Genomic DNA, 16,353 nt, shown 5'->3' with positions numbered 1-16,353 from the left:
GACTCCTTGAACCAAACCTCACCAAACTTGGGGAGTAGCATAAGGGCAGTCTCCTGATGATATGCTGAAACATTGGTGCTGATATGTCTAAAAATGCACCCCCTGCAGGCACCAATGTCCTGGTGCAAAAAAAAATTTGGTCATGGTGGAGTGGCCGCCCATGGGGGGGGGGGGGGGAAGCCAACTCAGGTTTTGCTAGGGGCTGCAGTTGGCCCGGGGCTGCCTTGCCACTCTGGGGTGTGGTAGGAGGGGTGTGGAGGGGCGACAGGGGACGAGCGTGCCCTGGGCACAGTTCCCCCTCACTCCGCCCCTGCCAGCAAGTCTTGGCCAGGATTGAGTTTGCTGTTACTGAAGCTTCATTCCTGTTTCTGGCTTTCTGACCCCTTGATAAATACTACAGACTCACTTCAGAGTATCAGTTTGTTTATTCTTTTCTCATAATATACATTTATACAGGGCCATTGTAAAAATTATGCAACAGGATTTCTTTTTTTTCCCTTTTCAGTTATTATACTATGGGTCATGAACAAACACATGCAGTTACAAAGGAGAGGTAGTAGAAACACTGTGTTAAAGACCTCAAAATACAAACACATATAAATAAAAACACCTTTCAAATTAATTGCTGGAATTTCTTGTACAGATAAATAAGGTAAAAAGTACATTACTCTTGTCAAAGCAAAAGAAAGGGGGGGATATTATCAGTCTATGAAATCGGACAGAGTTTGGATGTCAGCAACTCCTCTTCAGCGGAAGTCTAGCTGGCCAAAAAAAAAAAAAAAAAAGAAAGATACAAAATTATTTCATTCTGAAGAATGGTGTGTATTCAAGTGTCTGAGCAGTTGTTATGATAAATTAAAAGCAAGGGGGGGAAAAAAGCTCTCAAAATTAAGAGAGAGAGAATTTCCAGAGAAACGAAGTTGCCTGAAAGACTTCATGAATTGCTACTCCATCTGAAGGGATGGCCGGAAGAAACAAACAGCTAAAATGAGCCAGCAAGGAGCAATTTCTCCAATCTCCTTGTATGCGGTAAAGAAACCTACCCTGATTTTTTTTTTGACACTTTGCTATTGGTAAGGAAAAAAACAGTCCACACCACAATGTCTAAATTCCTAACCGTCAGGCCTCTAAGAGTCTGTAAGCAAAGATTCAAAACTGTCTTTCTAACACAGAACAAAGCAAACCAAACGAAGGTGTGAAATTGGTCTGACAACAGAAGGAAGCAACAGAACCCTTATCCTGGATAGGGGGAGATAAGAAACGCCCCACCCCCAATCCACTTCTGCAAGAGACTGAGCGAGTCCACAGAGTGACAGTTTCTGAAATATTAGCTAAACTGGTATCAAGCAGGAAGGTCCATGAGAAGGCGTTTTGGACAGCTTCATCTGAAAACCTTCTAAGCTGCCACATGTTGTCATAGTGGGAAAGGTTTGGTTCTCTCTTGCTGCTGCTGTTGTGTGTATTTTCAATGTACAGTAAACTACACCCCCCCTCGAGTTGTGCCTTTTTTTATTTAAATTAATAGTTCCTCACAAACAGATGAGTTTCTTTAGTAAATTAGTGCAATATAAACTGTTTCGGGGTTAGGGAAGGGACGAGTCAAGATGAAAACATCAAGGGTGTATATCCACAGTAACTGCTAAAATTAGTTTCAGAGTTTCTCAACAGACCACACCAAAAACATACAAGAAGAAGTTTCCCAGGTCCATAACTCTCCCGTCTTTTTAGGAAGGCGCCATTTCCTCCTTTCCTCGATGGTTTTTTCAAGTGGCATTGAGGAGACCCCCGCTCAAATTCAAATCGAGCCGAGCCCCCAAATCTTCCTGTCGACACAGGTTTGAAGTCGGCATTTTCTTGTCTCTGCTCCAAAGTTTTGTTCTAGAAAAGGGATCCTTTTCAAAGAGGAAACCTTGCAGAAGAAGAAGAAAATGGCCCTCTGTCTCTTCGTCTTGTGAAGATAAATAAAGGCCTAGCTGAACGTTCACAAAGGAAGATTTGTGGAACATGCGAAGACGACGAGCCTTTTAAAATCTGGCTGCTCGGCAAAAGAGAGGGGAGATTGGGCCAGACCAGTCATAAGATGAGTCTCTTACGAAGTCGTTTTGAATTTCTTCCCTCCTCTGAATTAACTGCATTTTTCTTTGGTAGTCAACCACAGAAATGAAAAAACATTTGAACAGAACCAAGGCTGACCATTTTGCTGAAGTGAAACGTCCCCCAGTGGTCTTGGATGATGTGTTTACTGTTCATACATGGCCACTGCATTGCAGCAAAGTGCAGAGAGCCTTCGCTCAATACTAGACTTATCTGAAAGAAAGAGAAAAGGCATTGAACGCATGGGGCTGTGCACCGGAAGGAAAAGGCTCTACAGAGATGGACTGGCCTGTGCAAAATCCAGAATGGGACAAAATACATGTAATACCAACTGAAACAACATTGAATATTATACCAGTTTTTAAGCTACTCAGAACTCTTCATCAGGCAATAGGTTATAAAAATTAAAAAACTGAGGAGGAACCCCTCCCCTTTTCTAAGTTACAATGGCAAATCTGCTTTTTCCTCCTCAGTTTTTAATTGTTTGTAATGTCTAGCCTGATGAAGAGTTCTGTTGAGCTCAGAAGCTTGCACAGTGTTTTGTGACATTTCATTTGCTGATGGAAAGTATGACATGAATGCTGAAAGGAATGACTGCACCATGACTGAGCGCAGGCCGGAGGGAAAGTGAGGTTAAAGACAAGCAACCTGAGCCTAAAGAACTTGCTTGCAATCAAATGGGGCAGTTCAGGGTGCTCAGAAACAACCCACACCACGCAGACAAGGGTCTTCGGTTGGGGCTCCGCCCAACGCACTTACATTTATTGATGTTTTCTATATCGGCCGGGTCTTGCAAAATCTTTGCTAGGCCTTCCAGCAGCAGGGCTGCTTTCTGGTATCGGTATGCGATATCTTCTGTCCGCTGGAACATCTCATCCAGGGCTGCGGCCTGTACCTGGGGAGGTGTGGAAAAGTGAATGAGCTCGGGGTGGGGGACAAGAGGAAGGCAGGGAATCTTGACAACGGCTTTCAAAGAAAAGTAAGGCTCAGAGAGCCAACATTAAGCAAGCTGCCTCAGTTTCACTGTGACCGTGGGAAAGCAGGGTCCACACCCACATTCAGCCACTCACTGACCCTGGATTCCTATAGGATTGTTGGGAGGATAAAAGGAGAAGAGGAATACAAATGTAAACATTTAAACATTAGATCAGGGCTAAAGGAAAAAAGCAAGACGGGAGTCTGAATATAGGCTGTTCCATCCACTTAAGAGGGTTGCTATATTGGAGAATTGTATTGTATTTGTTGTTATTGTTGTTGTTATTACCGTATATACTCGTGTATAAGTCGACCCGCATATAAGTCGAGGCGCCTAATTTTACCACAAAAAATTGGGAAAATTTATTGACTCGTGTATAAGTCTAGGGTGGGAAATGCAGCAGCTACTGGTAAATTTCAAAAATAAAAATAGATACAAATAAAAATGTTTTTGAATATTTATTTCAAAGAAAAACAGGATGGTATCAACAATAACTTTTAAAGTTCTGAAGTGGAATATATAACTCTCACAGACAGGATCTCTTCAGAGTTTCATAGGGAAGATGCTCAACAAGATCCCTCTTTTAAAAAGTCCCTACAGGTTCCACTTCAACACGGATAGCTTATCATGACACAGTGAAGATGCTTGCGTGGTGATGGCAGCCGCTGCCCCAAAGCAAGTCTTTTTTGCAGGTCTGCAAGCTCAGCCCTTCACTCGCGTATAAGTCGAGGGGGGCTCTTTTCAGCACAAAAAATGTGCTGAAAAAGTAGACATATACGCGAGCATATAAGGTAATTCAGTTTAATAAACCGCTCTACCCCCAGGGCTCAGAGTGGTTCACATCAAATAAATCACCACATAAATCACCAATAAATAACAAATACAAACAGTCAACAATTCAGCTAAAACTCAATACAATCCATAAAATCAGTAGCAAACATTAACCCACTCATAATTTAACAGACGACGTCCGGTCCTACCCCTGGGAGGGGACTGAAAGCCAAAGACAAGGCCAGATGGTACAGTAGGTGTCAAGGTGGGGAGGTAACTCCGCGACCGCCCCCCCAAAAGCCCGGTGGAACAGCTCAGTTTTACAGGCCCTGTGGAATTCACCAAGGTCCCACAGGGCCCTAACAGCTGGCGAAAGAGTGTTCCACCAGGCAGGGGCCAGGGCTGTAAAAGTCCTGGCCCGGGTAGAGGTCATAAACAAAGACATTGACATTTACACTTAAGAGGGATAATTAGGTATACCTAGATAAGCAGTGGACTGGCTGGTTCCCATCAGCCCCTGCCAGCATGGCCAATTGGCAATGCTGGCAGGGGCTGTTGGGAATTGTAGTCCATAACATCTGGAGTGCCAAAGGTTCGGCACCACGGCCTTAGGGTCTCCAAAATACTGACTGTCCTCTTGACATCTACGCCAAAGACATGTGGTGTGGGCAGTAATGGAAGGGCAGGTGACGGGGCGGTTCAAGCAGTGACAGAGGTAGGAGAACTCATCTGACATTCGCACGCTGCCTCCTTCAAGGAGCTTACAGCAGCACGTTGTGTGGGGAGGAGAGGGGGGTCTCCCAGGTGACTCTCCCGACCAGTCATTGGCTGAGCCCAGCCTCTCAGATGGCAGTGCTGAGCTGTCCCCCAAAAGGTGTAAAGGTCTGGTACTCCAGTCAGTAATAAGACTCAAGAGCTTTGTTCAGAACAGTGTCAGCCCAACGGCCAGATAGTCGAAACTGGGGGTTTGGCTCTCTGGCCCCAGTATACAGTGGACCCTCGGAAATCGCCAATGTTGGTTTTTTTGCGGTTGCCTTGTACGCGAACGTCTCAGGATTTCTCACGGCGTAAATAGGTGTAACACGCAATTTACGACGATACGGCTGCATGCGCAAACAGCACAGTTTTGGAAATTGCTGATTTCGGATTTCGCCGATAATCGCCGGACGGATTATTGGCGAAATCTGAGGTTCCACTGTATACCTAAAGGTTAGAGTTTGGTTCAACCCATAGTCCCATAATATCAGCATTTGAAAGGACAGTGAGAAAGAGACGTTGTTTTGGGACAGGCAGGTTACTCCCTTTGAAAGACAGATAAGGAGAAACTGTCAAGCGCTATTGAACTAGTTACATGCGACCAAAGGCCTCATGGTCTTGAGCAGTAGAAATGGCCATCTGCAGCTGAGCTGCGTACGTGCGATTTGCCAGGCCAAGGATGGCGTAGGTCTGACAAAAGGCCACCTTGTCTTCACAAGACACAGGTGCATACAAACTGGTGTTCTACTTCATTGTTCACTAGATGCCTTACATGGCTTCATCTTTTGTGATCTGCCTGGTGTATCAGCAAAAAAAGGGCGGGCGATAAATGAAGCCAATAAATAAACAGAGCAAAGGAGCAAGAAAGGGTATTCTATTTCTTCAAAACGCCAGGGCTTTGGAAGCAGGCCTGTGTGGAACCGAGACAAGGTTTCCTTTCCCAAAGAGTTTGGTGTGCGCACCAACCTTTGTAGGAGCCTCCTCTTTGCTGACGCTGAAAAGCAGAGGCCGCCAGAAAGTGAGTGTCACAAGGCTGCCGTCGCGCACATATGGGTCTTGCTAGTCACCCTTCCAGAGTGCCTAAGGCATCTTGAGCATCTGTTGGGAGTACCCTTCCATTTTGCCCGGGGTTTCAGGGCATCAGCCTCCCCCTTCAGCAACACCGCATGTGGTATAGTCTCGGCTCATTTCCTCATCCCTCCCCAGGTGCAACGGCAAGCGGGACTGTGTCACATCAAGGGATCTAGAACTAATTATTGCCTCGGTAACTTCTGAGCATCAAAAAAGAGGCATGAACAAATGGAAAACCAATTTTAATTAATCCCCAGAGTTCCAACTCTCTGCCTCCTTTGTTTGGGCACCTCTCTGAACGGCAACACGGGAGCTCGCAGGCACCTTTATGAGTGAGGCAAGCAGGCAAGGATAGTCCACATGTAGCATTTCAGTCCACGAAAACAATGATGGGGAATTGGTCTCTGTGGCTTATTTACCCAAATCCCCGCCCCCCCACCCCCAGTACTTGTTTGTCCAGGATTTCTCCAAGCAGCCTGGTAGTCACTCAGACCTACCCCCCAACCCTGTGAAGCAGATGCTGAAGCCTCAGAATGCTGAGCAGCAGTGGCGTAGTGGTTAAGAGCAGGTGCACTCTAATCTGGAGAACTGGGTTCGATTCCCCGCTCTGCCACTTCAGCTGTGGAGGCTTATCTGGGGAACTAGATTAGCCTGTGCACTCCAGCACACACCAGCTGGGTGACCTTGGGCTAGTCACAGTTTTTCTGAGCTCTCTCAGCCGCACCTACCTCACAGGGTGTTTGTTGTGAGGGGGAAGAAGGGAAAGGAGTTTCTCAGCCCCTTTGAGTCTCCTTGCAGGAGAGAAAGGGGGATATAAATCCAACTCTTCTTCTTCTTCTTCTTCTTCAAGGCCTGAGGAGCCCTGGAGAATCACCCCTCCCCCCAACCCCACCCCAGCACTTGTGTCTGAGGCCCTCTTACCATCTCCACAGCACAGCTGTAGATGAGCTTCTCCGCTGTGACACTGTTGATTTCGTCGACGAACCGCTGCTTGTCTGAGAAGAACCGGTTCAGCTTTTCCGTCAGCTTCTTGCACATGGCAATGCAGAACTTGTACCTTTCGTTCAGGTTTTTGACCACTGCAAGGAAGAAACGGCCAAGTAGTTATGAGCAGAGTTTAAAGCGGAGCTATTCTGGTAAGGTGAGAAGGTCTATAGTCTTCTTGCACCCACTGCAGTCTCCTACCACACTTGGAAAAGAATACTCTCCACGCAAGATGTTCTTTCCATGGGAAGGCTTTTACTTTAGCAGTTGCAAGGTTACACAAGTCTATTCTGTACAAGACTATAAAGCTAGACAGAACTCTTTAGCAATAACAAAGTTCAACACACACACTGAACTAAACTGAGACTCACTCTCTATCTTAGCATAGCATAGCATATACAAATGCACACATCCAACTGGATACTTTTCCCCGCCCACGCAACAGCCTCTCATTGGGGTAGAGTTACAGTTGAACCCACCAATCATATTAAAGGTTAACTGCTCTTTCACCCCTAGACTGACTGTCTCTGGCCTTTGGGTTTTGCAAACCTCTGCTAACTCAGAAGATGACCTTTTTGTGAACTTTTTTTTATATATCATAAGAACATAAGAACAAGCCAGCTGGATCAGACCAGAGTCCATCTAGTCCAGCTCTCTGCTACTCGCAGTGGCCCACTGGGTGCCTTTGGGAGCTCACATGCAGGATGTGAAAGCAATGGCCTTCTGCGGCTGTTGATCCCGAGCACCTGGACTGTTAAGGCATTTGCAATCTCAGATCAAAGAGGATCAAGATTGGGAGCCATAAATCGACTTCTCCTCCATCAATCTGTCCAAGCCCCTTTTAAAGCTATCCAGGTGAGTGGCCATCACCACCTCCTGTGGCAGCATATTCCAAACACCAATCACACGTTGCGTGAAGAAGTGTTTCCTTTTATTTGTCCTAATTCTTCCCCCCAGCATTTTCAATGAATGCCCCCTGGTTCTAGTATTGTGAGAAAGAGAGAGAAAAATCTCTCTGTCCACATTTTCTACCCCATGCATAATTTTATAGACTTCAATCATATCCCGCCTCAGACGTCTCCTCTCCAAACTAAAGACAGTAGTCCCTTGAGCTACGGACACCCCAAGTTTGCCTCATTCCTGTTGCTATTTAATACATGAATTCCCTGTCATAAATAACCCAGTCAGACCAGCATCACGAGAATGCTATGACAGGACAAGCCTCATTCCCAGGTCAAAAAAACCCTGCGCCTCTCACTGGGATCCTCAAAGAAATACTGTCTGCCTAGCTGAAGATTCCTTGTGCACCTTTTGCTTTGTTCTGTTTACTCCTTCGCAGGTGAGTAGTTTTTCAGCTCACCAGAGAGTTAGGATAAACCTCCAGTGCATGAAAGAGTGAAACAGTTTAAACTGCCTAAAGGCAAGGAAGCAGAATCCAGGTGTTCTGCCTTCTTGTATTTAAACGCATGTTGCTGAGCAAGTAGAACTCCTTATTTCTGCGTCCTCATTACAGCCACTTGGACTTCCTCCAGTCTGCTTACATAGGCTTAAATGTGCCTTCCCTGTGCGCTGAGCCAATGGAAGAAGTGAAGGAGGGAGGTCTGATAAGTTAAGAGGACCAATGGGGTGGTAGCATTCACGTCTGTCACCCAATGGAATATGCTGCCACAGGAGGTGGTGATGGCCACTAACCTGGATAGCTTTAAAAGGGGCTTGGACAGATTGATGGAGGAGAAGTCGACCTATGGCTAGCAATCTGGATCCTCCTTGATCTGAGATTGCAAATGCCTTAGCAGACCAGGTGCTCGGGAACAGCAGCAGCAGCAGAAGGCCCTTGCTTTCACATCCTGCATGTGAGCTCCCAAAGGCACCTGGTGGGCCACTGAGAGTAGCAGAGTGCTGGACTAGATGGACTCTGGTCTGATCCAGCAGGCTAGTTCTTATGTTCTTAATGCAGCCGCGATGGTGGCTGAGGGAGTCTCTTACTTTCTCCACGATCAACACAACACAGACCACGTCGTGGCCTGCCTGATCCTACGGTCTGGCATTTCTCCAAGTGGGCCTGCTTGCTGGGCTCCTCCAAGTCTTCCACGCACAACCAGCCAAAAGGGATCGTTGTCTCTTAAGTGACTTCGCGCATTCTCGCCCGTGTCTGCAACTCAGCCCCCGCCACCATCCAGATTCATTATGCAACATATAACCATCCTGTGGCTCTCGCCAGCCAAGCTTAGGCTGAAAGTGACCATCTTGACCAAAACAGAAATGATGTAAACAAGCAGCCCTCCCCCGCCTCCCCCCACAGTTGTATTCCAGTGGGGTGGCATCAGAGGTGGGATCCAGCAGGTTCTCACAGGTTCCCGAGAGTAGGTTACTAATTATTTGTGTGTGCCGAGAGGGGGTTACTAATTGGGGATTTTGCCACGTGATTTTTGCCTTAGTTACACCCCTCCTCTCAGCAGTAGCGGCAGAACTTGAAGCAGTCTAGCAGGAGGTGCACCGGCGTGCGTGGCAGCCTGTGCCTGCGTGCATTCGTTTCCTGCCCAAGGACCTTCGCAGCGGCTGCGTCCTTGCCACAACCCCGCCCAGGAATGCCCGGCCACACCCCTGTCGTGCCACGGCCAGCCCCATTGGCGCTCCACCACAGTTTGAATCCCACCACCATGGGAACCTGTTACTAAAATTTTTGGATCCCACCACTGGGTAGCATGCTAGGGAAGGAGAGGGAGTGAGGGGTGGCATGCAAGGGAGGGGAGGGGTCTCGGCATCTGGACATGACCCTCCCACCCTAGTGGAGGAAGGTGGAGGGGAGGTGGAGGTGGCATGCAAGGTAGGGGCTCTCGAGGGCTCCTGGTGAAAACATCCATAATGGCAGACCAGCCTCCCCAAAAGAAACACCTGGCCGGCCCCCATGGATCCTTCCCTGCAGCATGTCAACGCACAGCACCTTTTAGCTTGTGCCCGTGGCCTTTAAGTGACCAGGAGGAGGGCCGGCAGGGCCTGGGTGCACGTACCTTGCTTCACGGCAGAGGACAAATTCAGCTTTGCCGATTTGATCTGAGCTTTCGCCAGGTGCAAGGAGGAGGCCAGCAACTGCGCTGCTTTCATGTACAGCACCAGCTGTTCGACTTGCCTGGGAGGAAAGAAGAAAGAGTTCCTGGGTTAAGGAGCACTGGGGGTCCTTTTCGGGGCCCTGGCAAGGCAGGCGGGCATGAGGGTCCAGGCTGGCAGCAGAGAGAGAAGCATCTAACACAGTGATGGCGAACCTTTTCGAGACCAAGTGCCCAAATTGCAACCCAAAACCCACTTATTTATCGCAAAGTGCCAACACGGCAATTTAACCTGAATACTGAAGTTTCAGTTTAGAAAGAACAGTTGGCTCTGAGGCGTGCGTTACTCAGGAGTAAGCTTGGTGGTTGTCGGTGGCTTTGCTTTGAAGCAACCATGCAACTCTTCCAACGGGTGAATCATGACCCTAGGAGGGTTTACTCAGAAGCAAGCCCCACTGCCAGCAACCGAGCTTACAGGATTGCGCTGTAGTTCTTTGAAGGAAAATCAGTGGGGTTTAACAGCGCTTAACAGGGTTACCTACACTGCTTCCCCAAAACTAGGTCTTAGGTTTAATGCTAATAATCGAGCCCAGTGGCCCAGGCCAGCCTAGATGTGTAGGGGTGGGGGGGACTCTGTTTGTGCGTGCCCACAGAGAGGGCTCTGAGTGCCACCTCTGGCACCCATGCCATAGGTTCGCCATCACTGATCTTGCAAAAAACTAGGGCCGTACTGGCAGGGGCGGATGGGAATTGTAGTCCATAACATCTGGAGTGCCAAAGGTTCGCCACCACTGACCTAGGGCCTAGTGGAGTGGCATGGCAAGAGAGGAATTTCCTGGACCACCTTCATTTCTCAAGAATCGGTTTCTTGGCCAGGACAGGGACTCAGAGACAGCTCTGTCGGCCCAAGCAATTCTGCTTCATTTCCTTTGTTTTCAGGAAGGGGAAAGCCTTCCTATGGATGGCAGCTACTCCAGCCAGCTAGGTCTAGAAAAAGAAGAAGAGTTTGGATCTATATCCCCCCTTTCTCTCCTGTGAGGAGACTCAAAGGGGCTGACAATCTCCTTGCCCCCCTTCTCCCATCACAACAAACACCCTGTGAGGCAGGTGAGGCTGAGAAGGCTCAGAAGAGCTGGGACTAGCCCAAGGTCACCCAGCTGGCGTGTGTTGGAGTGCACAGGCTAATCTGTATTCCCCAGATAACCCCAGTCGGCAGGCAGAGGGAGCTCCTTATTTGGGCAGTGACTCCCCCTGATGTCACTGCCCAAATAAGGAGCTCCCTCTGCCTGCCGGCTGGGCTTCCTTAAACCCCAGCTTCCCACCCTCAGCTTATACGCGAGTCAATAAGTTTTCCCAGGTTTTGGTGGTAAAATTAGGTGCCTCGGTTTATACACGGGTCGGCTTATACACGAGCATATACGGTATCTGCTCTTTTCTTCCAGCTCTTTAGTCCCAGCCCCACTGCATAGTGCTGTTTCACTAGGAATCTTTCCTATTAAACTCAAATGCTATCATCATATTGTTGAAGGCTTTTACGGCCGGAATCACTGGGGTGCTGTATGGTTTCCAGGCTGTATGGCCGTGTTCTAGCAGCATTCTCTCCTGACGTTTCGCCTGCATCTGTGGCTGGCATCTGATCCTCTGAAGATGCACCTGACCCTCTGAAGATGCCAGCCACAGATGCAGGCGAAACATCAGGAGAGAATGCTGCTAGAACACGGCCATACCGCCCGGAAACCACACAGCACCCCAGTTACCATCATATTTTGTAATCCGCTTGCTGACGGACTGAATGGCTTTGTTTTGCTAGGAATCCTTGCTGCCAGAGTAAAATACTGTCATCGTTCAAATGTTACCATATTTTGAAATCGGCTGATTAACCCAGTGATGGCGAACCTATGGCACGGGTGCCAGAGGGGGCACTCAGAGCCCTCTCTGTGGGCACGCGCAAACAGAGTCCCCCCCCCCCACATATCTAGGCTGGCCTGGGTCGCTGGGCTCGATTATTAGCATTAAACCTAAGACCTAGTTTTGAGGAAGCAGTGTAGGTAACCCTGTTAAGCGCTGTTAAACTAAAGCGCAATCCTTTACCTGGGAGTAAGCTTGGTTGCTGGCAATGGGGCTTGCTTCTGAGTAAACCCTCCTAGGGTCGTGATTCACCCATTGGAAGAGTTGCACAGTTGCTTCAAAGCAAAGCCACCGACTACCACCAAGCTTACTTCTGAGTAATGCACGCCTTGGAGCCAACCATTTTTTCATCTCAGTATTCAGGTTAAATTACTGTGTTGGCACTTTGGGATAAATAAGTGGGTTTTGGGTTGCAATTTGGGCACTCAGTCTCGAAAAGGTTCGCCATTACTGGCTTAACCGAACGAGTCCACCTTTGCCTGCCTTGAGTATCCGTGAGAAAGGCGGATGATAAATGAAAACAAACCAATCAAATGGCCGGGGAGGTAGCCACCTACCCCCAGTCCTTGCTCAGCTGGCTGATCTGATCAACGACCACGCTCTCCTGGATCTGGTAGAGAGAGACCGCGGAGGAGCACAGCTCTGGATTCCCTCCCCGGATGGCGGTCAGGTCCAGCACGCACTCGGTGAAGGTCAGCATCAAGTTCAGGTGGCGCAGGGTGTCTGTGTGCTCTCTCTGGGGGAGGGGGGGGAGGGAAGGCAGAACAGAACTGCTCACACCTTTCACTGCACATCCATTTGTCAGTAGTTGCCACCACACCCTGCTTGGTAGCTTAGACAAGAAGAACCATACTGCGGTTCACGCAGCGGGCAACATGGAGGGCCCCAAACCCCCAGGGACTTTCCCCTGCTGTCACTTCCTAGCGCTCGTATTCAGAGATTTCCTGGCCATTGGATGCAGACGTCCCCTTTAGTAGCCACCGATGAGCCTAATCCCCTCTTAAGACCACTTATTATACCCAGAGACTGCAAACTCCCATGCTTTAATCACTCACTAAAGAAATAGCTCCTCTTGACTACCAACAGATGGGGTTTGCCCAGATTAGGGCTGGAGAAATCTTGTTCTCGGAAACACTGCTCGACTAAAATCTAGCTGTTTTACTGGAGACCAACACAGCTCCCCTCTGAAACTGTCTTCACATACATTGTTTCTCGCTTGCAGCTTCCCTCTGAGGTTGGCAAATACATAAGAAAAGGTTGCTGAAAAATAGCGGCCTGCCCGAGGACGCCCACTGTGCTTGCGGCTGAGCCGGCATCGCAACTCCCACTCACTGCCAGTCCGCTTCGCTGGTGGACTCCTATTAGGGTCCCTTCTGTCTCACTGGGTAGCCCAGGTATAGGTGTCAAACTTGCGGCCCTCCAGATGTTATGGACTACAGTTCCCATCATCCCCATCCCCTGCCAGCATGATGATGGGAACTGTAGTCCATAACATTAATTAATTAATTAATTAATTAATTATATTTATTATGCTTGTATACCGCCCTCCCCCGGAGGGCTCAGGGCGGTGAACAACAAGATAAACAAGATACACAGATAGAGCACAGATAAAATCAATAAATATCAAAATTAACTAATAATAATCATAGCTCTATATTCATTAAAATGCAGCTTCTAAATACCAAGCGGCCTACTATCAAATCCCCTAAAGGAGGGGGAGGGGAGGGGGCGGTAGAGTCCACTGATGTTATGGGGGGGGCATCAGCAGCTGGCCTCCCCAAAGGCCCGGTGGAACAGCTCAGTCTTGCAGGGCCTGTGGAACTCATGGAGATCCCGCAGGGCCCGCACCGCTGGAGGGAGAGCGTTCCACCAGGCAGGGGCCAAAGCTGTAAAAGCTCTGGCCCGGGTGGAGGCCCACCGCATCATTGAGGGGCCAGGGATCACCAGCAGATTGGCCTCTGCATTCAGCAGATTAGGGACATATGAGGCAAGACGGTCCCGTAGGTACGAAAGCCCCAGGCCTTCGAGAGCCGCGAGTTTGACACTTGTGTTCTAGAGGATTGGACTGGCAAATCAATTCAGTGCTCTCATTAGCCCCGGGAAGATTTCAGGGTATAAGTTATTTCAGGGTATAAGTTTTGAGAGTCAAAGTTCCTTTTGTCACATTTTCCTCCAACAATTTCTGAGTATTCCCGCAGACAATTTTCTGAGCAGTGTCCTCATTTATTAATTTAAAACGCTTTTATCAGACTTTATAGGGCATTAAAATCTGGTATTCTTTCCAACCTTTTGGGGAAATTTTTGTTGTTTACTATTCTTTTCAATCTGGGTCCCCCCCCCCCCGCCCCCCCTTAAGAGTCAAGGAAGCTGATGAAACAACATGACCAAAGTCTGGGGTTTGCAGCCCACGAGGTCCAGCCGACAAATTACCCAAGACAGATTTTATCAGAATGGAAAAACAAAACAGTCAAACGAATTCTTCCTCCCGTCCTTCCGTACCTCCATCAAAGTTTCTTCTGGCAGCTCAGGGGCTTCGAAGGTGATAAACCCCTCCAAGCTGGGTGGTGAAGTGCTATAAGGCATGTACTTCAGGCACGGAGCTGCCTCTGGTCCGGGAGGAGATGCGCCCAGGTATGCCCCAGGTGGGGAGCCCATGTGGATGCGGCCACTGGTTGAACAGAGAGACCCTCCAGAACTGCTGGAACCAACTGAGGGGGAGGGGGGGAAACAAAGAGATATGTATTTCAATCTAACAGATTAGTCTGGCTCTTGGCCTTGGACTGAAATCCTAAAGCACAAGGTAACATCTTTTAGTGGCCAATAAAGACCTGCACAGGCTCAACAAGGACTTCCGCTCCCAAATGCAGCCCTGGAGGAACCGACACGGGGTTGGCAGTAAATCAAACAATGAAAACATCCTTATGAGGAGAGGCTGCAGCGTTTGGGACTCTTTAGTTTGGAGAGGAGACGTCTGAGGGGGGATAGGATTGAAGCCTATAAAATTATGCATGGGGTAGAAAATGTGGACAGAGAGACATTTCTCTCTCTTTCTCACAATACTAGAACCAGGGGGCATCCATGCTGGGGGGAAGAATTAGGACTAATCAAAGGAAACTCTTCTTCACGCAACGTGTGATTGGGGTTTGGAATATGCTGCCACAGGAGGTGGTGATGGCCACTCACGTGGATAGCTTTAAAAGGGGCTTGGACAGATTGATGGAGGAGAAGTCGATTTATGGCTACCAATCTTGATCCTCTTTGATCTGAGGTTGCAAAGGCCTTAGCAGGCAAGGTGCTCGGGAGCAGCAGCAGCAGAAGGCCATTGCTTTCACATCCTGTAGGTGACCTCCCAAAGGCACCTGGTGGGCCACTGCGAGTAGCAGAGTGCTGGACTAGGTGGACTCTGGTCTGATCCAGCAGGTTCTTTCTTATGCTCTTAAGGCAGGGGTCTTCAAACTATGGCCCTCCAGATGTTCATAGACTACAATTCCCATGAGCCCTACCACTTGGCCATGCTGACAGAGGCTGATGGGAATTGTAGTCCGGGAGCTCCCAAGGGCACCTGGTGGGCCACTGCGAGTAGCAGAGAGCTGGACTAGATGGACTCTGGTTTGATCCAGCTGGCTTGTTCTTATGTTCTTAAAACCTCACTGCTGGTCTTGTGTCTATGCCTTCCTGCTGGCAAGTGATTTGACCTATCAGCACGGTGGTGTCTTCCACCAATGTAGATGATCTTTTACCCATGGAAGGCTCCAGGAGTCACAGGAAAGGGTTACTGGCTACCCCTAGTGGCAAAGTGTCCTAAGATTCAAATGGTGAACCAAAGCACACTTACGTGCACCTCTGCAGCAGACAGAAGGCTACCATTTGCCATAAATGCTGCTGTTCAAAACTCCCCAGTTATTGGCAAAGTCTGAGAACGGGGCTGTCAATCTGCCTTCCCTAACACTGGAAAGGCATTCTGGCTCTGAGATGTGGGAGAGTCGGAGCAATCTCTTGTGACCTCAACGTTGCCTCACAGCACCACAGCAAGCTTCTATCCCGGGTGACAGCAGCCTCACCTGACGTCGTCCTGGCTCTGAGGACCATGTGAGTGCAGGTCGGAGGAGTGGAGCTGTTCGGAGGGGATCCCACGGTAAACATCACGGCTCTTGAACACGTCCCAGCTCCCATGGAAGGAGTCACCGCTGCAAGGCCGCAGGCCCCTGGAGGAGCTGCAAAGGAAGGAAAGGTTCTTGTGAAACTAGCTTGAGGATCCCCAAGTAAAGCTGAAGTTGAATGCAGCCAGTTGGGGAGAGCATAAGAACATAAGAACATAAGAACAAGCCAGCTGGATCAAACCAGAGTCCATCTAGTCCAGCTCTCTGCTCCTCGCAGTGGCCCACCAGCTGCCTTTGGGAGCTCACAGGCAGGATGTGAAAGCAATGGCCTTCTGCAGCTGTTGCTCCTGAGCACCTGGACTGTTAAGGCATTTGCAATCTCAGATCAAAGGGGTCAGGCCCACTGGGGCCTGAGCAACACACGGACCTTTCTTAGCACCTGTGATTCTCACTGGTTGTACTTCCTTTTTCCTGACCTTCCTTCCTCGCTTTTTCAGAGAAGCCTTCTGCTTAACCCAGGAATTGGCCAGCCACCGGATGGTTCCTGGTGCAACCCTCTCTGATCCTTACCAACCTCACAATGTTTATTTAATGATTTGGATAGTTACGCCCTGCTTTTCTCTTAGCAGGGACTCAAAGCAACTTA

At 48.9% G+C, this 16,353-nt stretch overlaps 1 protein-coding gene across 1 annotated transcript in view; it reads right to left on the bottom strand.

The window, feature by feature from the left end:
- Positions 1–406: 406 nt before the first annotated feature.
- ULK2 (unc-51 like autophagy activating kinase 2) overlaps positions 407–16,353 on the bottom strand; it is an 89,661-nt gene continuing 73,714 nt past the window's right edge. The window contains exons 21-27 of the mRNA XM_048518821.1: positions 15,669–15,821; positions 14,107–14,315; positions 12,165–12,343; positions 9,664–9,782; positions 6,590–6,747; positions 2,854–2,989; positions 407–2,307 (exon numbers count right to left, since the gene is read on the bottom strand). Coding sequence (XP_048374778.1) covers positions 2,240–2,307; positions 2,854–2,989; positions 6,590–6,747; positions 9,664–9,782; positions 12,165–12,343; positions 14,107–14,315; positions 15,669–15,821 — 1,022 coding nt within the window. The 3' untranslated portion in view covers positions 407–2,239. The remainder of the gene's footprint in view (positions 2,308–2,853; positions 2,990–6,589; positions 6,748–9,663; positions 9,783–12,164; positions 12,344–14,106; positions 14,316–15,668; positions 15,822–16,353) is intronic.

Source organism: Sphaerodactylus townsendi, linkage group LG16 (assembly GCF_021028975.2).
Source record: "Sphaerodactylus townsendi isolate TG3544 linkage group LG16, MPM_Stown_v2.3, whole genome shotgun sequence".
Taxonomy (NCBI): Eukaryota; Metazoa; Chordata; class Lepidosauria; order Squamata; family Sphaerodactylidae; genus Sphaerodactylus; species Sphaerodactylus townsendi.
This window is presented reverse-complemented; position numbering and strand designations above follow the sequence as displayed.